The 23,785-nt window shown below is 47.1% G+C and overlaps 1 protein-coding gene across 1 annotated transcript in view; it reads right to left on the bottom strand.

Moving 5' to 3' along the window:
- mlphb (melanophilin b) overlaps positions 1–17,187 on the bottom strand; it is a gene marked incomplete at both ends in the record, with an annotated part of 31,076 nt that extends 13,889 nt beyond the window's left edge. Inside the window, 6 exons of the mRNA XM_083682081.1 lie at positions 282–374; positions 2,363–2,418; positions 4,062–4,103; positions 6,976–7,115; positions 7,684–7,905; positions 17,054–17,187. Of these exons, the coding sequence (XP_083538207.1) occupies positions 282–374; positions 2,363–2,418; positions 4,062–4,103; positions 6,976–7,115; positions 7,684–7,905; positions 17,054–17,187 (687 nt within the window). The remainder of the gene's footprint in view (positions 1–281; positions 375–2,362; positions 2,419–4,061; positions 4,104–6,975; positions 7,116–7,683; positions 7,906–17,053) is intronic.
- Between the last annotated feature and the right edge of the window lie 6,598 nt (positions 17,188–23,785).

Below are 23,785 nucleotides of genomic sequence, written 5' to 3'. Positions count from 1 at the left end.
GTGTGTGGGGGGGGGGTTGTTAGAGGTGTGTGTGTGTGTGGGGGGGGGGGGGGGGGGTTGTTAGAGGTGTGTGTGTGTGTGGGGGGGGGTTGTTAGAGGTGTGTGTGTGTGTGTGGGGGGGTTGTTAGAGGTGTGTGTGTGTGTGGGGGGGGGTTGTTAGAGGTGTGTGTGTGTGTGTGGGGGGGTTGTTAGAGGTGTGTGTTGGGGGGGGGGGGGGGTTGTTAGAGGTGAGGGGGTGGCGGCAAGGCGAGGGGGGCGGGGGTGTTTGTTCCAGTCTGTACCTGATAGGACTGTCTCCGGGAGTGGGTGGAGTAACCAGGGTCCAGATCGAAATCGAGGGGATGGACAGTTAACAGACGTTTGGTCTTTTTCATCTTGAAGAGGACAGAGACAGAGAGACCATCACCCACAGAGGAGGGAGAGAGGGAGGGAGGAGAGGAGGAGAGGAGAGCAGAGGCAGGAGGGAGGGGAGGAGAGAGAATCATAATTGCCTTATAAGGCCTTATTATTTCAAATGATAATGACTGATGAATGATCAATATTATAAGGAAGAGAGACCAGACTGCCATTGGATCATGGGGAAAGAAATCAAGAATGGGTCACTTCTGTCAAACAATATGATTGGATGGGCTCTTCGTCATTATGCACTGTCATTGGATGTCTAGGATTAACAAGCGTCATTGGACCACTGTACCATACACACTGAGGAGGGAGGGTGAGGGCTCTCTGCACTACCCTGATCAGACCACTAGAGGGTACTCTCTCTCTCTTTCTCTCTCTCTCTCTCTCTCTCTCTCTCTCTCTCTTACACACACACGCACACACATCACCACAACACAACGCTTCTGTGAGTTGCTAAATTAGTTACTGATGTTTACACACACATTTCAAACATATGATATTTCATGAATAAACTTGGGAGAGACTGGGACTTTTGGAGTGTGTGTGAACAGTGCAAACTAGCTGCTTGTAGTGAGCCGAGCTCCACTGGACCTGCTGTCTGCGTGTCACGTGACTCCCTGGGTCTGGTTCTAAGGACATGTGTGGATATGGTGTTTATAGTGCCCCCGGGTGGACACAGGCGAGGCTGGTGGAGGTAGGAATCGGAGGACAGGCTCCTTGCATTACAATGAACCCGTCCTCCAATTCCTACCTCCACCAGCCTCCCCCGGGTGGATGTGTAAGGGATAATCAACTGTGAGGTGAGCTGCTATAGGAAGACAATGAACTCTGTGGAGGTGTGACACGACCCGAGGCGCAGCCCAGCCCTCCTGCTGTCCACACACACACACTCACCGGCCACTTGATTAGGTACACCTGTTGATTAGGTACACCTGTTCAACTGCTCGGTAACGCAAATATCTAATCAGCCAATCACATGGCAGCAACTCAATGCATTTAGGCATGTAGACATGGTGAAGACGACCTGCTGAAGTTCAAACCGAGCATCAGAATGGGGAAGAAAGGTGATTTAAGTTACTTTGAACGTGGCATGGTTGTTGGTGCCAGACAGGCTGGTCTGAGTATTTCAGAAACTGCTGATCTACTGGGATTTCCACGCACAACCATCTCTAGGGTTTACAGAGAATGGTCCGAAAAAGAGAAAATATCCAGTGAGTGGCAGTTCTCTGGGCGAAAATGCCTTGTTGATGCCAGAGGTCAGAGGAGAATGGCCAGACTGGTTCGAGATGATAGAAAGGCAACAGTAACTCAAATAACCACTCGTTACAACCAAGGTATGCAGAAGACCATCTCTGAATGCACAACACATCGAACCTTGAAGCAGATGGGCTACAAAAGGGGGTCTAACCCAGTACTAGCAAGGTGTACCTAATAAAGTGGCCGGTGAGTGTACATGACCCAGCAGCCCTGCTTCCTCCTCCAGGGTAAACACGCACCTCTGAGGGTCAGACAGGGTGAAGTCAACACTGCTCTCTCTTATCTAACCACAAGGACAGGAGGAAGGAAGGCTAAATGGGCCTTATTCTCAAACTGGGCTATCTGAGATCCAAACAACAACAGCGCTCTTCCAACCACTTTTCTTTTTGTAAACAGCTGAGGGGCGGAGCTGGGGAGATGTAACCGCTCTCAAGTTTATAGACGGAGCTATGGATGCCAGGACTGACCGTCCATGACATCACAATGATAGGTTTAACCATGTTTTGAAGCTATAGTGTGCGTGTTTACAGCGACATTGTTTATGAACTGTGAAACAAGCTTATTTCGAACATTATATTCATTATATTCAAATTGTCAATGGCTATATATGTAATTAATTTAAAAGTCAAAAATGGATGTACCAAAGTGTAGTGTGTAGTGTGTAAAATGTAGTGTGTAGTGTGTAATGTGTGGTGTGTAGTACCCCTCCGTAGTGTCGTCCGTCTGAGGCGTCCATGCTCTGGTCTTCATATCCATGTGCTGAGAAGGGAGACAAGAGGAGGGAGAGGGGAGAGAAGGGAGAGGAGGGAGAGGAGGGAAAGAGAGGGGAGAGGAGGGAAAGAGAGGGGAGAGGAGGGAGAGGAGGGAAAGAGAGGGGAGAGGAGGGAGGGGAGAGGAGGGAGAGGAGGGAAAGAGAGGGGAGAGGAGGGAGAGACAGGGGAGAGGAGGGAGAGGGGAGAGGAGGGAGAGGAGGGAGAGGGGAGAGGAGGGAGAGAGGGGAGAGGAGAGAGAGGAGGGAGAGGAGGGAGAGGGGAGATGAGAGAGGAAGAGAGGGGTTGTTCAGGTGTTCAGTTGAAACAGTGTCTAATTCCATTAAAGAGAACATTATTCATCTCAATGGCTAATTGAGCAGGGTCAAACTGTGATAATTATAGAGGAAAAAAACTCCAGGCTTTGCATCATCTCTGAGGTTCGCATCATCTGTAAGCTGTTATGACTCCTGTATGCTCTGAGAATGTCCTCTCATTTCTACCTCCACCAGCCTCCCCTGATCAAAACAGAGTGCAGGCCTCTCTAATTTCCAACAGATAAAGCCCCATTGTAGTGCAGGAGTGGGAGTAGCCTTTATGAGAAACACACGTCTGAGATCAAATCAGATGCGTTTGTGTTCCTGCCTGGCAGCTCTGAGGCGCACGGAGGCAGAGACCGGCACACTGTATGATCCTCTGACTGCTTTATGACTTGAGGGAGGGAGAAGAGGGCGGGCGGGGGGGGGAGTGAGAGAGATACAGAGAGAGAGAGAGAGAGAGGGCGGGGGAGAGAGAGTGAGAAAGAGAGAGAGAGAGAGAGTGAGAAAGAGAGAGAGAGAGAGAGAGAGAGGGGAGGGGGGAGAGAGAGACAGAGAGAGAGAGGAACAGAGATATTGAGAGAGAGAGAGTGAGAGAGAGAGATAAAGAGAGAAAAAGTGAGAGAGAGAGAGAGGGGGGGGGGGGGGGGGGGTGAGTAGGGCAATGATGAGCTGCTCTGCGACCAAAATAAATTACAAAAGAATCTCTTATTGACCTAAAACCTCCCTGGCTCCACTCTAATACTCCTGCTGCCATGCCAAGGTGCCAGACTAGCTCAGGGTGTGTGTGTGTGTGTGCGTGTGTGCGTGTGTGTGTGTGTCGGCCGGAGCCAGGCCAGTATGCCAGTCTAGCCAAGGGTATGTGTGTTTGTGTGTGTGTGTGTGTGTGTGTGTGTATGTGTGTGAGTGTGTGCGTGTGTGTGTGTCGGCCGGTGCCAGGCCAGCCCAGTGCCAGCCTAACCCTGGACCTATTGGTAGGTGCCAGGCTACGGTGCCCACAAGCTCCACAGTCTGAAGTGTCTCTTTGATGCCAAGAGAACCTTCAATCAAACTTCATTCCTTTTAATCTTCCTAAATCAAACGCCCCCTATTTTAAACGTCACATAAAGCATTCAGTATAAGAGTAAACATGTGTGTGTGTGTGTGTGTGTGTGTGTGTGTGTCTCTGTCTGTGTCTGTCTGTGAGTCCTCAGACTCTTCAGTAATCAACATGAAGGACCCCCAGTGCAGAGTCAGGGGTCTGGGGTAGTAGGATCTCTTGGTGGAGTCTCTAACTAGTTCCCCTGACATGAAACTGGACAAAGACAGTGTAGTGACACAGAGCTGCTCTACTTACTGTGGACCTCAGGCATGCTGTGTGTGTCATCCTCACAAGGCACTGGAAGAGAGGGAGGGAGGGAGGGAGGGAGGGAGGGAGGGAGAGAAGGAGAGAGGGACGGAGGAAAGGTGAAATCAGACATTGCATAAAACCAAAAGGTCGCTGACAGTAACATAGGATTAAAAGCTGGAATGATTCACTGAAGCTTGTTAAGAATTATAGCATTTTAACATATGGTACGAATGAAGAAACAGCTCGACCCGTTGTGAGAATGAGTAAGAGCTCCATGAGAATAAGAAGCAACTTTTAATGAGAAAGCACAATGCAGCGATTCTCCTCCGTCTGCACCAGCTGACAGCACTGTGAGGATGGCACCCTCTGAGCTGAGGGGCCTGGTGGACCATTGTCAGAACACAGAGTGTGTGTGTGTGTGTGTGTGTGTGTGTGTGCGTGTGTGTGTGTGTATGTAGGGGACGGGTTTGTGTGTGTGTGTGTGTGTGTGTGTGTGTGTGTGTGTGTGTGTGTGTGTGTGTGTGTGTGTGTGTGTGTGCGCGCATGTGTGTGTGTGTGTGTGTGTGCGCATATGTGTGTGTGTGCGCATGTGTGTGTGTGTGTGTGGTTGCATGTTCAGTACAGTATGATTACACAGTATGATAGTGTTACTAATTGAACCAAAGGGAAGCGGTCTGTTTGTTCTTTTCTCCCTCAGTGTTTCTGGTCAGTCTGCAGAGACCAACCAGAGACGTCTCCAGACACAGAGACAGTCATGTGACTGACTGATCACACGGCCTACTGGACCCAGCCAGCCAACCAGATGCCTCTGGTCCACACACCACAGCCCCCCCCCCCCCCCCCACCCCAACCCCTCTAGGCTCAACCCAGCCAATCCGATCCCTCCGCATCCGACCCACAATCCTCTGGGGTGAGTCAGTGCAGACACTGCCAAGGGCCTTCTGGGGTCTTTACTCTATATTTCATATTCAGACGATTCAGCACTTGGTTTCACTGTCACTAATGCTCGAAATATGTCACTGTTAATAAATGCTGTGTTTGATATACAGTAGATGTGTATGTGTGTGTGTGTGCGTCTGTGTATGTCTGTGTGTGTGGGTCTGTGTCCGTGTGTGCGTGCGTGTGTGTGTATGCGTCTGTGTGTGTGTGTGTGTGTGTGTGTGTGTGCATGCGTGTCTTATAAATTTGTGTGTACAGCATGTACACCACACACAACAAACTGTCACTGTGTCTAAACCCTGTCGTCAAGATGATAGACTTTAAATATGTTTTTTTTAGGGCATTTCTGCTTTATTGGGATAGAGACAGTAGAGATTGACAGGAAGGATGGGTGAGAGAGAGGAGGGATGACATGCAAGACGTGTCGAGGGTCGGAATCGAACCAGGAACCTTGCGATTACGTGGTAAGCGCATTACTGTGCTACGCCACTAAGCGCCCGAGCCGATAGACCTTAACCATGTCTGCCACGTCAACATAACGAGGTCATTCTAGTGACCTCTGACCCCACAGGGTCACATGAAGACCAGAGAAACAACGTTTCCATAACGTAGCTGGTCCGTTGTTCAGAGGACCTCAGTGGAAATCAGCCTCCAGGTTTGATTGTGTCTGATTGTGTCTTATTGTGTTTGATTGTGTTTGTGTTTTATTGTGTTTGGTTGTGTTTTATTGTGTTTAGTTGTGTTTGGTTGTGTCTTATCCTCCATAGTTTTAATTGTATCTAATCTCTGTCTTCTACTGGAGAAGCTTTATATGTGTTTTTACGTCAAATAAGTCCAATCTTGTCTACCCTGATATACTTGAAGCGTTTCTAGAACATTACAGGTGGTTTGGAGGACACAGCCGGTCAGATGAGGACAGACAGGCGGACAGAGACCCCAAGGCTGACTGAAGCTGCTTGACGTTAGCCTCAGCCCACTGAGCTAAAGCCTGAGCATTACCTCAGGGAGCTGATGGTAAGCCGTCTGTAAGGAGAGTGATTCCAAACCACCTGCGCTACACCGAGACAACTTAGCTGGTAGCACAAGACTGGTCAGATAAGGACAGGCAGGCTGACTGGCAGACCCCAGGGCTGCTGAAGACGGAGGACTGAAGACTGTGTGTGTGTGTGTGTGTGTGTGTGTGTGTGTGTGTACGTGTGTGTGTGTGTGCGTGCGTGTGTGTCTGTGTGTGTGTCTGTGTGTGTGTGTCTGCTGACAGCTGTAGAGAGACAAGTAATGCTGCCAGCACCGGAACAACACAGAGATGGAACAGATTAAATAATCCACACACACACACACACACACACACACACACATACACACACACACACACACACACACACACACACACACACGTATACAGAAGAGATTAAAGCCCTGTGTCTGCTCTGGCAGCACTCTGAGAGAGAGGGGCTTCATGGCGGAGGAGAAGAGGAGGGGGCTTTCCTGTGATGGAGAGACTCAGTGAACGGGACCAACAACCCAGTGTGTATCATCCCTCCACTGAAGAACCGTGTGTGTGTGTGTGTGTGTGTGTGTGTGTGTGTGTGTGTGTGTTTAACACACATCTAGATATATCTCATCACTATGCTATCATCACTATGCCATCATCACTATGCTAACATCACTATGCTATCATCACTATGCTAACATCACTATGCCATCATCACTATGCCATCATTACTATGCTATCATTACTATGCCATCATCACTATGCTATCATTACTATGCTGTCATCACTATGAAGATATTACTATGCAGTGAGTGTATATGGAGCAGCTTTGCTGTATCTCTATAAAGCTTTTCATTTATTGGGGATTTCTGTACGTAAGCGAAAGCAGACCTCGACCAATAAACTCCCTGCGTGACCCGGCCTGGGTTCTGTCCTGCTGTGAGCTCTGGGGTCTCCTGGGGAGGTTAGCAGGGGCAGCAGGGGACCCACCTCTCAGGTCGTTCTGGGAGCTGCTCAGCTCTCCGTTCAGCCTCTTGTAGAGAGAACGCATCACCTTGGCGCTGCCGAAACGCTTGAAACGGGAACGCACGTTCTCATGGTACCACTCCAGAGTACCGATCTTCAGAACCCTGCAGGCAGAGAGATGGATGGATGGATGGAGAGATATGTAAATAAACAGATGAGAGGGGTGGATGGATGGAGGGAGATGCATGGATGGATGGAGGGAGATATATAAATAGATAGAAGAGAGAGATGGATGGATGGAAATTTATATACATGGATAGATGAGAGAGATGGAGTAGATGCATAGATGAATAGACACAAATTACATTGCTTGAAACATCTGGTTTTGTGGAGAGTAGAAGCCAATATGTCAGCCCCTGGACCAGGATCAGAGACAGTGTGTTAGATATATGAGGTGTGTCAGACTGAACTGGCCAGGTGTGTGTGTGTGCGTGCGTGTGCATGCGGGCGCTAGTGTGTGCTTGCGTGTGTGTGTGTGTTTGTGTGTGTGTGTGTGTGTGCGTACGTGCATGACTAAGTGTGTTTGTGTGTGTCTGTGTGTGCACATGCGTGAATGTGTGCGTGTGTGTACGTGTGTGTGTATGTGTGTGTGTGTTTGTCTACCTGTATAACTGTGTGTGTGTGTGCGTGAATGTGTGTCTGTGTGTGTCTGTGTATGTGTGTGTGTCTCACCTGGCCATACGGCAGGAGTCACACACCCAGCCCCTCTCCTTCTTGTTGTAGCGGCTGCAGGCCTTGCAGGCGTACAGCTGACAGTCCAGACACTGGCGCTTGCTGTTGACCAGGAACTTGAAGGGCTGCAGACAGCGGATACAGTGGGACTCTGTCAGGCTGCTCTGGTTGCCCAGCAACTCCCTCTTAGTGTCCTCCTTCTCTATCTGGGTCTTCAGATCCCTGGGGAGACAAGGATGGAGGGATAGAGGGAGGGATGGATGAATAGATAGACTAGTGACTGGAGTCTAGGGTCGGGGTTTTGGGTTTGACCTCATGGGCACCATACTCAAAGCAGAGACGGACAGTGGAGAGGAGAGGAGGGGAGAGGAGAGGAGAGGAGAGGAGAGGAGAGGAGAGGAGAGGAGAGGAGAGGAGAGGAGAGAGGATAGGAGAGGAGAGGAGAGGAGAGGAGAGGAGAGGAGAGCCATGCGTACCCCAGGGCTGTGGAGAGGAGAGGAGAGGAGATGAGAGGAGAGGCAATCATATCCCAGGGCTGTGGAGAGTAATGAAGGTTCACCGGGCTCACTCTATCAAGCCTGGGAGGCACCGCGAGAAAACAAACAAACAAATAAAAAAGAACAAAGGATATTTTTTCCTTGCCTTGGGCTGTTTATCTCTCACATCTGGGCTTTCATATCTCTAAGCTGTCCTCAGGTCACAAACATCCTGCTCATTTACTGTACGTCTCCTCTGTGTGTGTGTGTGTGTGTGTGTGTGTGTGTACCTCTCATATACAGCAACGCACACAGCCTGAGGGCGCAGATTGCCATCACTTCACTTCGCAGATGAAGAGCTTAGCATTAGTTTAGCATTATTGTCTCTTTTAAGAGGCACCACATGTTAGAGAGATGACCGAGCGTCTCTGAGTCGTGCCTGTTTGGGAACACAAGGAGGGACAGGAGGAGAGTTATACACTCTCCATAGAGCTCCAATGCACCGTGACGTAAGTGTGTGTTGAGGAAAACTGACTTGTAGTGTGTAGGCTTAAGCTGCGGGTTAATCTGCATTAAGCCCATTCATTCATCTCACTGCGTGTGAGCTATGTGTTTGATACAGAGACACGGTGGTCTGACTGCATGGCTGGGGGGCTCTGATCTCTGCTCTCAAAAGACAACACTATGGCCTTACCTCAAACCCAGGGGAGGCTGGTAGAGGTTGACATTGGATGTGGGGCTCATTGTAATGCATGGAATGTAATGAGGAATGGTATAATGAGGATTTCCTTATTTCATTTAATTTCCGATTTCTACCTCCACCAACCTTCACTGATTTGTGGCCAGTTTCAACAGAGCTGTTGTAGCTCACTGTATGGGGGAGAAAGTCAGCTGTCTTACACTAACTTTAGTTTCTCCACTATCCAATGTCTGCTGTAGTTTCTATGACAACAAACTATTTTACGTAATCAACACTATACCTCGTTCTGGGCACATTATAATGCATGGTATGGAATGAGGAATGGTATCAAACACAGGTATCACACTTTGATACTATTCCTCATTCCATTCCATGCATTACAATGAGCCTGTTCTCTTCTACCTCCACCAGCCTCCCCTGGTCTAAACATATGACAACATTTGGTCAATGTCATCAACACGCACACATCCATCTTTATGTAATCCCAACAGATAATCGGAAACACGACGGAGTGCTTCATGCTGTTCCCTACTGTGGGCGGGTTCAGTGCGGTTTGAGGACGCCATTTTGTAAGCCCTTCATTACTGGCCCGACCCCACGATAACCCATGGGACATGGATGACTGGAGTGTGAAGCTAATTTCTATAATCTCTGTCATAATTATGATGTAACTGTAGGGGCTGAGCTCAGTGAAACCACGTCGCATCTGTGTCTGGTTCATTCCCTCCTAACTACACAGGGCTCAAAATGGCTCCAGGGAAACCAGAATACCTAATCTTGTTCCCTCAATACCAAATCACCTCGCCTCACCCTTGCCTCCCCAATGGAATTATCATACCATTCCTCATTCCATTCCATACATTACAATGAGGCTGTCCTCTGATTTCTACCTCCACCAGCTGCCCCTGCCACAGACATCCTCCTAATGCAGCCATCTCTGCCTTCCAGAGTCTCTGAGACAGGGCTGCTGACATCAGCAGATACTGACTGCAGTGCCAGGCCTTCCAGAGGGGCTCAGTCTAATTCATTCCACTGGTTCTACCCAGGCAGTGCTCTGTCTCCCTGTCCCCTGGTCCAGACCCAAACCTCTTCCTCTAATTCAGTCTGACACCCCGGTCCTTGGCAGCTCCCTGCTCTTACTGAGTTTGACTAATTCAATAACGACTCCTGAGTCATTTTCCCCAGCTCCAGTTAGCCGTCTGATGAGTCAGAGCAGAGACAAACTGATATTGATATTAGCTACAGTAAGAGAGCTACAGCTACGCACAGGGGAGGCTGGTGGAGGTAGAAATCGGAGGACGGGCTCATTGTAATGCATGGAATGGAATAGGAAATGGTGCCTCCACCATTCAGATGCAGCTACTGAGCAGGCTAGGCGCATTATATGCATGGAATGGAATGAGGAATGGTGCCTCCACCAGCTTCCACTGGCTATGCAGCAAAATGCTGTCATGCTTATCCAATCAGCTCTCAGCATAGCAGAGCCTGTTAGCCTCTCAGATACAGCTACTGAGCAGGCTATGCTAGGTTAGATACAGCTACTGAGCAGGCTATGCTAGGCTAGGTCAGATACAGCTACTGAACAGGCTAGGCTAGGTCAGATACAGCTACTGAACAGGCTAGGCTAGGTCAGATACAGCTACTGAACAGGCTAGGCTAGATCAGATACAGCTATTGAACAGGCTAGGCTAGGTCAGATACAGCTACTGAACAGGGTGGGCTAGGCTAGGTCAGATATAGCTATTGAACAGGCTAGGCTAGGCTAGGTCAGATATAGCTATTGAGCAGGCTTGGCCAGTCCAGCTGCCTAGCATTAGTAATGGGATATAAAAGTAATATCTGTTAAATCTGGGCTGCTCTGAAAGCCCTAATCCCCGAGCCCTGGTTTCCATCCTGGCTCTGCCGCCTCTCAGTAAGGAAGATATCCGGGCCGCGGGCGGGCATATGGGGGCAGGGCTGTACGAGCGCTGCAGGGCGGTGCGTGGCTGCCATGCCTCCTGATGCATTCAACTCCTCAGCAGAACTAGGAACTCAGAAATCTCTGACTCTGCAACTTGTGTGAGATCTCAGAGTTTCCCCACTCTGAGCTGTTTCATAATAAGCCAATAGGGAGCTCTGTGCTAAATCCTACGCTAAATCTCGGTGGGAAGCTCTGAGTTTCTGAGGAGCGCTTGAGTGATGCTATTCCTTACGGTTCAACGGAAACCCCCAATGGCACAACATCCTACAACAGGGGAGGCTGGTGGAGGTAGAAATCGGAGGACGGGCTCATAAAGAAGTCTGAAGTCACTCCTGGGGCCTGAGGATTGCCCAGCAGAGTTTTGTTCAAGGCCAACACTAACACACCTATTTCAACTCATCTCCATGTAGGGTTGGATGACTGGATCACCAGCTAGACTCCTTTCTTCAGACAGCAGCAGAATCACTCATAAATAGCCTGTTAAATTAGATAAGTGACAGGAATGTTTTGAGAGTTTAAACTGGATTTACCCAGACAATAAAAGCATTCTTACTTTCACCCAAGAGTGACTAGGATACTTGGTTAGCCTACTGTTGGATACAGTGCTTTGCATGGATGTTATAAAATAAGATTTAATTTCACTTCCATGTGATTCTGTCACGCCCTCCACTTCCACCTCGCCTGTGCCAGTCTCTCTCTCCCCTGTCTGTCTCTGTCTGTCTGTGTGTGTCTGTGTGTGGGTGTGGCTCCAGGCTCCAGCTATCCTGTTCACGTCATCATCTCCACCTGCCCGATCTACACACCTGTGGTTCATCAACTCATTACCTTGCAGTATTTAAACCCCGGCTTCCCATCTACTCCTCACCAGATGGTTTGTTGTCTTTACAAGTCAGTCTCGCTCTCGGCCGCTTAGCAGTGCTTAGTTCCCCGAAGATTCTCTCTGTCTAAGTATTTGTCTAACCGTGCTCTCTATGTGCTACAGGCCCACTTCCCGGTTTCTGCCTGCCTACCTGTCTATCAGTCCACCTGTCCTGCCTACCTGCCCAGTCTGCCTGTCTCCTTGTCCTGCCCTGTCTACCTGCCTGTCTGCCCTGCCTGCCTGCCCTGCTACCCTACCCTGCTTGCCATTCCACTCTGCTACTCCGTTTTCCCCTATTCCCTCATTCAAACCCGATTATTTTATATACGTGTCCTGCGCTTGGGTTCCTTAGCTCCAACCGTAACAGATTCTCCCGGAGGCAGATTTAAATAGGTTTACAGGTACAGGTTCTATTCCCTTTAACGACAACACACAAAAATAGACCCTGAAGTTCAGATTTCTGAGAGAGATTGTACAATCAATACACTGTATTAGCATATCCCTGGGATTCTACAGAGATCTTCTCTTCTCTCCTAAACTGATGAAGTTTTTATATCTGGAGTGTTCTCTGCCTAGTTGGCAGAGCCGAGGAATCCTGGTATCGCAGCCAGACCCACATTACAGCCCAGAATGCGTGTGTCAGACTGCTCCCATACATGGAGATCTGCTGGATGCCTGTCAACACCCCTCTCTCTACTCCTTCTCCTCCATCTCCTTCTCTCTCTCTCTCTCGCTCTGTCCCTGTCCCTCTTTTTCTCTCTCCCCGTTGCCCCCCCTCTCTCTATCCCTACAATTGATTGAGATGAATATCTGACCGCTCGCCACATCCTCCACAGCCCACGTGAGGTAAAAAACGGGAGGGAGGGAGAGAAAAAGAGGAGAGGAGAGAATCATAAAACCATAAGATAATGGTTTCCAGAGGCTGAGCAGCAGCCCACAGCTCCAGTGTGTGTGTGTGTGTGTGTGTGTGTGTGTGTGTGTGTGTGTGTGTGTGGAACAGACTACTAAGCATTAGAAGCCATTTTCCTTTTCCTCAGAAACCTCAGCCTGTTCTCGTCCCTCTTTGGCAGAGCAGCTCTGCTTCAGGGAACAGAATGCTAAATAACATTTACATAACGCAGTTCTGTCCGTGTCAGTTTATCTGCTTTCAACAGGCTAACCTTTACCTTGTCTCTCAGCACAGAAACACTGAAGCAGTTGGTTTGAAAAACAAAGATGGTAGATAACTACTACATCATCACTGTTAGACACTTTTGCTGGTGGAGGTAGAAATCAGAGGACGGGCTCATTGTAATGTATGGAATGGAATGAGGAATGGTATTGTATCTTACCATTCCTCATGCATTACAATGAGCCTGTCCTCCCATGCACCTGAAGCATTATTCAATTGGTCACAGAGCTCTAGATTCAAGACAGGAAATTACCTAATTACGACGTGTATCAATAGAAAGTACTGTGTGTTGTTAATTACCTAAAATGGTTCCGACCAAAGGTCGACCCCAACCCTAATTGTATTAGGAGGCCATGGTGGATGTTTATTGCAAGGGGTGCATCATGTGTAAATGTGTCAATAGAAGTGTTGCATGCGTTGCAATGTTTTTTTTAGGTAATGAGATCAGAAACATGCAAAGGTCAACCCCAACCCTAACAGCACTAGGAAACATTGTGGACGGTAATGGGCTAGGGTGAGTCACTACCGTGGCTCATGTGATGAAGAGGCCTGTTGGATGTACAGTAGCTAGCTGTGAAGGGTCCAGTCTCCGTTCCGTTAGCAGTAAAATTGATGATACTCACACATGCTTTGATAACCGACTTAAATACTTAAAACCATCTCAGCCGGCCATGTTAATCGGGTTATAGAGGTAGAGAACGCCGCACCAACAAAAACATGTTGTTCTGCGTCTCTTTCATGGTTGAAACCCAACATATCTGAGGTTTGACGGGGTCCACGCATACATGTCAGCAGAGTACAAACGGTATGTGTTGTTCTCATCTATTTATAGATCAGCAGTCAAAACTCCTGGACTAAAACAACAATAAACATCAGGACAAACACTCTTCACTTCGACTGAGGATACAAGGGAGAGAGGGAGACAACAGCTGGAACGAGACTCTGGCAGAGAGCAAGGGACAGAGTGGCTGAAATGGAAGAGGGAGAAGAGACAGTGTTGTTTGTCATATGGGCGAGAGTGTGGGGAGGCAGAGAGAGAGAGAGAAGGAGAGGGGGGTGAGGAGAGAGAGAGAGGTAGAGAAAGAGAGAAGGAGGGGGTAAGGAAAGAGTGAGGTAGAGAGAGAGAGAAGGAGACGGGGGTAGGGAGAGAGAGAGGTAGAGAGAGAGAGAGAGAGAGAGAGAGAGGGGGGGGGCGGAGCAGGAGAATCTTGTTTTTCATTCAGGCAGAGGAGCAGTCTGGCTACATTTGGCCTTGTGACTCTGATGTCAACTGTTTTTGACAAAGGGACACTTCTTCCACATCCACTCCAGAGCCTTGGAGAGTGGAGACATACACACACACCTGATCCAAGATCCTCTAGGGTTCAGGGACATCAATGACATTGATGCCTGATTAATGCAGAGAGATGCGTGCACCAGTGGAGGCTGGTGGAGGTAGAAATCGGAGGTCAATAGCTCTTAGCACTACAGGAAAGGAACCATTACTGTAGCTGATTGGATTCAGATTCTACCACAAAAGTGTTTGTGCCAAACCTTTGCTTCTCTCTCTCCCTCCCTTTCTCTCTGTAGCCCTCTCTCCCTCTCTTGCTCTGTGGCTTGCCCTCCACCCTCTGTCTGTCTGTCTCTCCGTCTGTCTGTCTGTCTGTCTGTCTCTCTGTCTCTTTGTCTGTCTGTCTGTCTGTCTGTCTGTCTGTCTGTCAGTCTGTCTGTCAGTCTGTCTGTCTGCCTGTCTCTCTGTCTGTCTGTCTGTCTGACTCTCTGTCTGTCCATCTGTCTGGCTGTCCAGGCACAGCAACTGAAGAATTCCCCTCATCGAACCAGTCTAATGTAATATATGTGACATGCTGGCACCAGCAACAAGGACATGGGATTAGGCCTGTTAAATATAACCTGAATAGTCTAATTCACCATGGACATATGTGTTCCAGCAGTTAATCCTATTACTAGGCGGTTATGCAACCTTCAGAGGAGGCGGGCTTCACATGTGGAATCAAAACAAGTTACCGAAGGAAACAAGTCACTCGAGTGAAGTCACAAGTCCTCCTGGCTCACGCTGTAACAGGCTGGAGCAGACACATGGCTAGGCTTCAGAGATACAGATGCACATACACAAGCACACACACAAGCACACACACACACACACACACACAAACACACACACAAACACACACACACACAACACACACACACACACACACACACACACACACACACACACACACACACACACACACACACACACACACACACACACACACACACAGATAGGCTTCAGACACACACACACACACACACACACACACACAGCTAGGCTTCAGACACACACACAATGAGCTCTATATTAGTCTACCTAACAGCATCAGAACTATAACTCACTGTGAGATCTGAGCCTTGGATAGGGATCACATGAAATCACCATGCTATTCCATAAGAGGGCAGGGAACACCATGGTCTGTTCACCATGGTCTGTTCACCATGGTCTGTTCACCATGGTCTGTTCATGCTCTCAAACACACCAGTATCCTCATACCTACACATCACCCGTAAAAAGGTATGCAAGTTGTTGCAGTTTACAACACCACTTTCCATGCCGCAGAATGATGGTGTGTTCAAGTGCTCCTCGAAAACTCTGAACATTCTGACTTCAGTCTCCCGGAGAACTACCAAAATCACACCCTGTTGATTGATTCGGCAATAGCCCCAAGTGGGAAAATCAAGTTCCCTAGTGGGAAATTTCTGAGTTTCCTATTCAGAGGAGCACCTGAATGCAGCATAAAGTGAATGCAATAAAATAATCTCATAGACTTTTCTGATACAGGGTATCACTCCCATGAGATTGAGAACAGAGAAAGGGAACAGCTGACTGGTGGACTCTGGAGGAGGACTAAGAAGCATCAGGAATGTGCCAATTATCTGGTGTTACATGCTCGGGCCTCAGGATGGGTCATGTGATCTATGCTGTGGCCCACAGCAGGAGTCCTTGTCCAGCTCTGATCCGCATGTTTGGGTGCTTTAGTGTCAGCATTTAGCACACACATGCATGCATGCACACGAACATACAAACACACACACACACTCACACACACACACACACACACACACACACACACACACACACACACACACACACACACACACGCACACGCAGACACAGCCATGCACGCACACACGTGCACACAGACACACACACACACACACACACACACACACACACACACACACACACACACACACACACACACACACACACACTGGGCACAAACTGGCTGGATCAATATTATTTTTGCGCAAATTAGATTTGCTAAAAATCTTTAACCTACAACAATTGATTGTGTCATTTTTAGCCCTTAACCTTACATCAAAATTCAATGGCACACCTCCGTGTTAATGTTCAAATGAGAAGCGGCCATAGAAGTGGCGTCAACGTCTGCATGTGTCTATGTCGTGAGCCACGCGGGCGTTGAGTGAACAACAAGCCTGTGTTTGACTCCATCTTGAACTTTTGACTCCTAATCCTAGACTACAGAAATGCCAATTAAAACGATCTGGATTAACACATCTCCTGGTGTGAGAGCTGTTTGAACTAACAAAAAACGCTAATCTGCATTGCATGGCCCCATAGAGGACAATAGACATCTATCAAGCATGTCGATCGGGCCTCTGATCTGCCAGACAGCACCCTGCAGTGGACTTACAGGGGGATGATTCTATCAGCAGGTTTCTAATCTCTACTCAAACGTAATGTCCAGCCTCCAATAGCAGCATGCACGCTGTGGTCCATTGTATCAATAATAATAATAATATGACATTGAAATAATGAAAGGAAAGATGAAGATTAATTTATATCCTGCATGTCATGTTCTCTTCAAAGTTAATGTTTCAAAATAGAGCGTATCAAACGTCTGGCATTTGAACACGGCCAAACCCCCCTGACTCAATCTGATTTTTAGAGATGAGGTGACACCGTTGAACAGTGACCAAAGTTTCGGAGCTTTTTAGGGCAGACTGAGACATGTGTTACAAGAGACTAATCTCCGGTGTGGACATAAATTGTATAACATCTCAATAAACCGAACAGTACGTCAAATGTTTGTGTGGATACTGGCCCCGATCTTGGTGATAACTGCTTGTACATGTAGGTCACCATAGACTTAAACAGCCAAATAAAGCATAGATAAATGAAATAAAAACGAATTTCTCTCACCCTAGCCTGTCCTCCTCCTTCTTGCGGAGGTCGAAGTCCCTCTGGACGACCAGGAACACGTGTTTGGCCTCTTCGTCTGTCAGTCGGGACAGGTCCAGCTTCTGCCCCCCCACCATAGCAGTGGCTGGCATCATACTGGCACTGACAGGCATCATGGTGAAGCTGGGGCTCCAGTGCCCACACACAACCGGGTATCACACTGCTGGGGGGGGGGGGGGTAGGAGAGAAGAGGTGGGGAGAGGACATGTCAGAGGCTGGTAAAGTGAGGTAGGAAGAAGTCACAAGGCTGGTTTCCTGCGCACAGCTGAAGCCTTATCCTAGACTAACATGCATCTTCAATGGATATTTTCTATTGAAAATGTGATTAAGTCCAGGACTAAACTTAATCTGTGTCTGGGAAGCCGGCCTGGGAAGCCGGCCCATGTTGAAAGAGTTTGTAAAAATAAAAAATAAAAAAGCATTCACAGAGTATACAGTTCAAATTCAGTACACAACACATCAAACACTGTAACACAACACAACTAAAGCAAGACAGTCAGTCAGTCAGCCTGCCAGCCAGCCAGCCAGCCAGCCAGCCAGCCAGTTAGTCAGCCAGCCAGCCAGCCAGCCAGCCAGCCAGCCAGCCAGCCAGTTAGTCAGCCAGCCAGCCAGCCAGCCAGCCAGCCAGCCAGCCAGCCAGTTAGTCAGCCAGCCAGCCAGCCAGCCAGCCAGCCAGCCAGTTAGTCAGCCAGCCAGCCAGCCAGCCAGCCAGCCAGCCAGCCAGTCAGTCAGTCCCCAAACCAAAGCACCACATCATCACACACTACTGCTGACCTGCCAGTCTAGAAGGATGGAGTAAACCAAAGCAATCTATTGTGTTTATAAAGTTTACTCAGAACAAACCTAAACACTTTGTCTATCTCATCAACACAACAAAATAACGTGTTCTTATCTCATTATAACAAAAGAAAATAAATCATCTTTTTGTGTTTTGTGTAACACACAGAACATCTTGCAGGAGGTTGTGACCGCAGAGAGAGCAATGGTAGAGGACCTGATGTGTTTTAAACTCACTGTTAACTATGGTTGGCCAGGTGTAAGGTATTACCGGTTAGATACGGTATTTCATCTTATACCAGTTCATTTATGTCAATACCATCCATACCGTCTCCACCTGTATTTTGCCATTATTATACCCACTAACATTTGTTTAATAAACATCATCCAAGCAGCAGAGGACCATTGTGTCTTTGGTTGGGGTTCTTCAATGGAGATTCTTAGTGGTATTGGGGAGTATGTAGCTGTGGGCAGATGAGTGTATCTGTAGCCAGCAGGGTCTGCATCTCACATGGATAACCCAGGCAGGGCTACTCATCACAAGGTTGTGATTCCAAATCACCTCCGCTACATTTCTCCACCCCTAGAAAACACTTCTCTTCCTGCTCCTGTCTGTAGGGAAGGGCTCTTTCTCTCTCTCTCTCTCTCTCAGACTGCTGGTTGTTATCATGTGACCTGGCTCTGGCAGGAGTCTGAATCAGCCGTCTCCAGTAGAGAGGTTAGCCAGTCAGACTGGACACCATGCAGGCTCTTCAGCCAAATGATCACCAGACATGGGCATCATCACAATCACTTTATTTATTTTAGCTCAGGATGAGGTCAGTTGCACTCATGCAGGCAGTCACACACACACACACACACACACACACACACACACACACACACACACACACACACACACACACACACACACACACACACACACATTCTCAGACACACCTATTACATATTGCTATCTGAAGGCAGACCGTGAAGACATAAGGGGAGTGTTCAAGACCATCAGGTAATAACTGTTGACCAGAAAGCCCTGAATGAACAGACCAGATCCACTAACCTAATTTATATTTCTGCAACGATGCTGCTAATGCAGTGAGCAAGCATAACGCTATGGCTATGAATGGAACAGAGCCTGCTAAATCACAACTTATACACAGTGGATCCATACAACAATGCGATGTATTGTTAACATCACTACTTTCTCACAGTCAATCTCCAACACCCAGGGAAGTACAGTTAATGTGTTTGCCCAGAGGGGTGTGGGTTATTTGACAGCTCATTGTTGTACTGTTGAGTAAATATCAAACATCAATGTGGCAATAAAAAGCAGTGTCATTCTTAATACATTTTAAAGAGAAATAAAATTAAATGTGTCGACTTATTTACTGTATATCAGAGCAATTGCTTTTCCACAACAAGCGGTAGTGAAACAGGTGTGTATTTGTGCGACTTGTCGAGCAGGCGACATAAGTTGCGCAAATACGGCATTAGAAAGTAGGCGTATAACAAGTCTTTCAATAGCAATTTAGGCAATGACTTGCAAGCATACTTATACTTATACAGGTATACTCAGTGCCGCAAACCAAGACATAGTCTACCGGTATTTATCAGTGAATTAATCAATAGTCGCTTCGGTTAAGTACAATAGCAGCCTCTACTAAACAGTGGATACAGTGATGACATCTATCAGTCGTGGGATCAGTTGAAACCGCCAGTGGGGCCTCTGATGCCAGTTACAAACTGCGCACGGCATAAGAAGAGTGAGAGGGTCTTTACCATACCCAGTTCACCTAATTCCTTGGTCGTTGTTGGCACACAATTGGAGGTCAAAGAACTATAATGCGTATAGGCTACTGTAATTATCATTATCAGCGACGGCGCGGTAAAAGTCATAACTTACCTGGACCTTCGCGGTGCCTTACCCTGCCTCTGGGCTCTATTCCCTCGGGAGAGTTTGTCAGAGCCTCCGCGGAATGCCCGAAGTAGCCGAGAGCAATGTTAATCACATGTCCAGTTAACTAGAGGGGGAAAACAGGCTGACAGGCAGAATTCATCTCCGCCTCCCGGCCTCTCATCTAAAGGTCAGGCCTGATTGAGGAATAAATGTAGATTAGATTACATTTCAATTTGCTTCTGTTGATAAGAATTATGTCTAGGCCTAGGCTATTTATTAGTCTCAAGGTGCCGGTATTGTCGCTGCAACTACACTGTCAAAGATAGCTTGCTCTGAGTTGTAATTATGAGGCTGAAGACCAGGCCGTGGGGATCAGCTGCTGCTTCTATCACTTGTTCATCACAGTACTCAGTGCACCCTGATCTCTCAGCTCTGCTGTAGGTTGTATAGAATAGGCTCCTCTCCATAAACATTTACTCAGCTGGCCCCGACCAATGACTTCAAACCATAGACATAGATATTTCATGAGAATGTAATAATATTATATTTATGTGTACTATTTATGTAATATAATCATTACTGAATATATACACATCAGTTGCTATATACCATAACCTAACCAATGTTCCTCATAAATACACTGCTGCTTCTGTATTCGCAAATTACATTAGTGACCACTGTGTTGTTGCCACAGTTAGAAATGCAAAAATTCCCAAAACCGAGCCACGCATCATTATAAAGTGTGACATGAAACATTTTATGGAACAAGGTTTTTTTCATGACCTGTTAACCTTATTGCTGATGTTGAAAATGCCTGGAAATAATTTTATGATGGTTTTACTGAAATTGTTGACATGCATGCTCCCCTCAGAAAGTTCAGAGTAAAAGGCCGAAACAATGCATGGTTCACTCCAGATTTATCCAACTCACTTCATGAGCGCAATGTGGCATGGGCAAAAGCCAGGAGAACAAGTCTTGATTCAGACCGGCTGCTTTTCAGGCAACTGCGCAATGCATGCACAGTTGCAATTAGAAAAGCCAAAGCTGACCGAAACTTCAAACAATCTAAACAATCCCTTGAAATTTTGGAACACTATTAAATCCTTAGATGGAAATAAAAATGGCGTAGAGCTTCCTTCATGCATTGTTAAGGACTCACTTAAAACCTCTAATAAGGCCGAAATGCTTGGTTGTTTTAATGAGCATTTCATTGCCTCTGGTTCCTTGTTTGACTCTCTCAACATTACTCATGAGAATTCCCCTACTGTTTGTTCTGACGGTCATGCAATAATCAATAATATGTCAATAATTTCACAGGACCTCAGGTGGGCGGAGAAGCTGAGGATGGACATCATTGAGTCCATCCTCAGCTCATCGATCACCATCTGGTTTGCTGCCTCCACTGCCAAGGACAAAGGCAGGCTGCAGCGGACCATTCGGTCAGCCGAGAAGGTAATCGGCTGCAACCTGCTGTCTCTCCTGGACCTGTTCCACTCCAGGACCAGTAAGAGAGCAGGAAAGATCATTGCTGATCCTTCCCATCCTGGTCACCACCTCTTCCATAGACTTCCATCCGGCAAAAGGTTCCGGGACTTCCACTCCTCCCCCCCACCCCACCCTGTCTCACACACACACACACACACACACACACACACACACACACACACACACACACACACACACACACACACACACACACACATCATTTATATTTATTTAAATTTATTCTAATTTATAGTGTACATTCCCCATACCCATTTCACAGCCTCTAGCCTCATTGCCTCTTAGCCTTGCACAGCCTACATAATTTATTGTTCTATTTTGTACATTTGTTTTGCTATTTTGTTAATATTTTGCTATTTTGTACATTTTTTGTTAATATTTTGCTTCTATATTGTTGCTTTTTATGTCCTAAGCACCAACCTCACCAAGTCAATTTCCTGTATGTGCAAATATACTTTGCCAAATAAAAGAATTCTGATTCTGATTCTGATTCTGAATCTGATTTTACGGTAAGTCAATCCTTTAGTTTTAATCCAGTTACAGTCTCAGAGGTCCATAAAGCCCTCAAACTTTTAGACACTAGGAAATCGGCAGGTCCTGATAACTTGGAGCCTTACTTTCTAAAGCTAACAGCTGATTTTATCGCACCTCATTCCATCCATGCATTACAATGAGCCCATCCTATGATTTAAGCCTCCACCAGCTTCCACTAAATTGCAGTCAGCTGATTCTAGTTTGAATGAGGAGGCTTGCAGTTCTAGATGGCTAATTAACTACTGTAACAACATTAGCTGGGTGGAGATGATGTACTGGTATGAATGTACTGCATGGTCAATGGTTACTGTAAACTACTGGAAGTGCATGTACATTCCCACTTTACTGTAAACTACTGGAAGTGCATGTTCATTCCCACTTTACTGTAAACTACTGGAAGTGCATGTTCATTCCCACTTTACTGTAAACTACTGGAAGTGCATGTTCATTCCCACTTTACTGTAAACTACTGGAAGTGCATGTTCATTCCCACTTTACTGTAAACTACTGGAAGTGCATGTACATTCCCACTTTACTGTAAACTACTGGAAGTGCATGTTCATTCCCACTTTACTGTAAACTACTGGAAGTGCATGTTCATTCCCACTTTACTGTAAACTACTGGAAGTGCATGTTCATTCCCACACTACTGTAATTGGTGCAGGAAGGCTAAACGAGGACAACCTAATAACTGAAAAACAACAGTTGTTGTTGTTGCTGGGTAATAAGATGCTGGATGTACTGAAGGCCAACATCTGGCCTATCTACATACATGATCAATATCACTGGCCTGGAGAGCTCAAATACCTCGGGCAGCAACAAAAACAAAAGCCTTGCCTTGGTCCCACCCAGTCAGCAGACAATTGTGGGCCAGATCTGGTCTCATGGTGGCACATGTGGCTGAGTGCCAGAAACAGAAAGTATTATATGGGCCAGACCTGGTCCAAATGTATGCCAGCCCTGGCTGAGAGTTTTTTTATTTGCTGTGGGCCAGGTATGGTATGAGGAATATGGCCCTGATATTCCTGTAGCTACTGGGCCATCTTTGGTCTGAGTGTCAACCTGGGCCACTTCCACATGCTGGCCAAGGTTTGGCAAAGATATGGCTCAGGAATGGCAGCCAGAGCTGGCCCACTTGTGGCCCGGGGAACAAAGTTGTACCTGGCCACATCCGCCGGTAGAAAACAGACGTGGGCCAGATCTGGGCCGTCATTTCTCTGTAGACTGGGCAACCACACCCTGAGGAAGGCTATTGAGCCAAAACCTTTGTGGTGAATAAATGTCACAGCGATGAAGAGATGAAGAGAGTGCAGCTTTAATTTTCATTAACTTTTGAATCCAACCAGTAACAGCAAATCACACATATCTTCCCATAATATCAGCTAACATGAAACATGTCTTATCTTGGTCGACACCCAGAACAAACAGGCCGGCCTTCGGAACACATGTCCCCATCACTGCCCTCCCCAAAAACTCCCTCTGAAGATGCCCCCACAGCCTTCCTTAAGCATTCTCTCTGAAGATAAATGTTTTTCATGTGCTGTTTTACATCTGATCTTCATTCAAGGGAAAACGTCTTTCTTTAGGGTGAATTTTAATGGATGTATCCCACTTGACCTTGAAAAACTTGGAAGTTTTTATTGACATTAATTCATGATTACATGGATCTCAAATGTGTTTTCTGTACATTTATTTGTACATTTATTTGACATGATGCAGTGTACACGTAATGTTCAAACTACTTGTCACACTGATTGCACATTTCTACATGATGAAATCCCTCTTTGGGATTAATACAGTACAGGGGAAGTTGTCTCCTCTCCTCTCCTCTCCTCTCCTCTCCTCTCCTCTCCTCTCCTCTCCTCTCCTCTCCTCTCTCCCTCTACATTATGTTTTCTACTCTCTCCTCTCCTCCTCCTCTACCTGGGCCATTGTTACACCCTACAACTAGGAACCATAGCTATGTACAAACAAAGATAGGGAGTAGG

The sequence above is a fragment of the Argentina silus genome (genome assembly GCF_951799395.1).
Source record: "Argentina silus genome assembly, chromosome: 12".
Classification (NCBI taxonomy): domain Eukaryota; kingdom Metazoa; phylum Chordata; class Actinopteri; order Argentiniformes; family Argentinidae; genus Argentina; species Argentina silus.
Note: the sequence above shows the minus strand (reverse complement) of the source record. Positions and strands in the feature narration are given on the sequence as shown.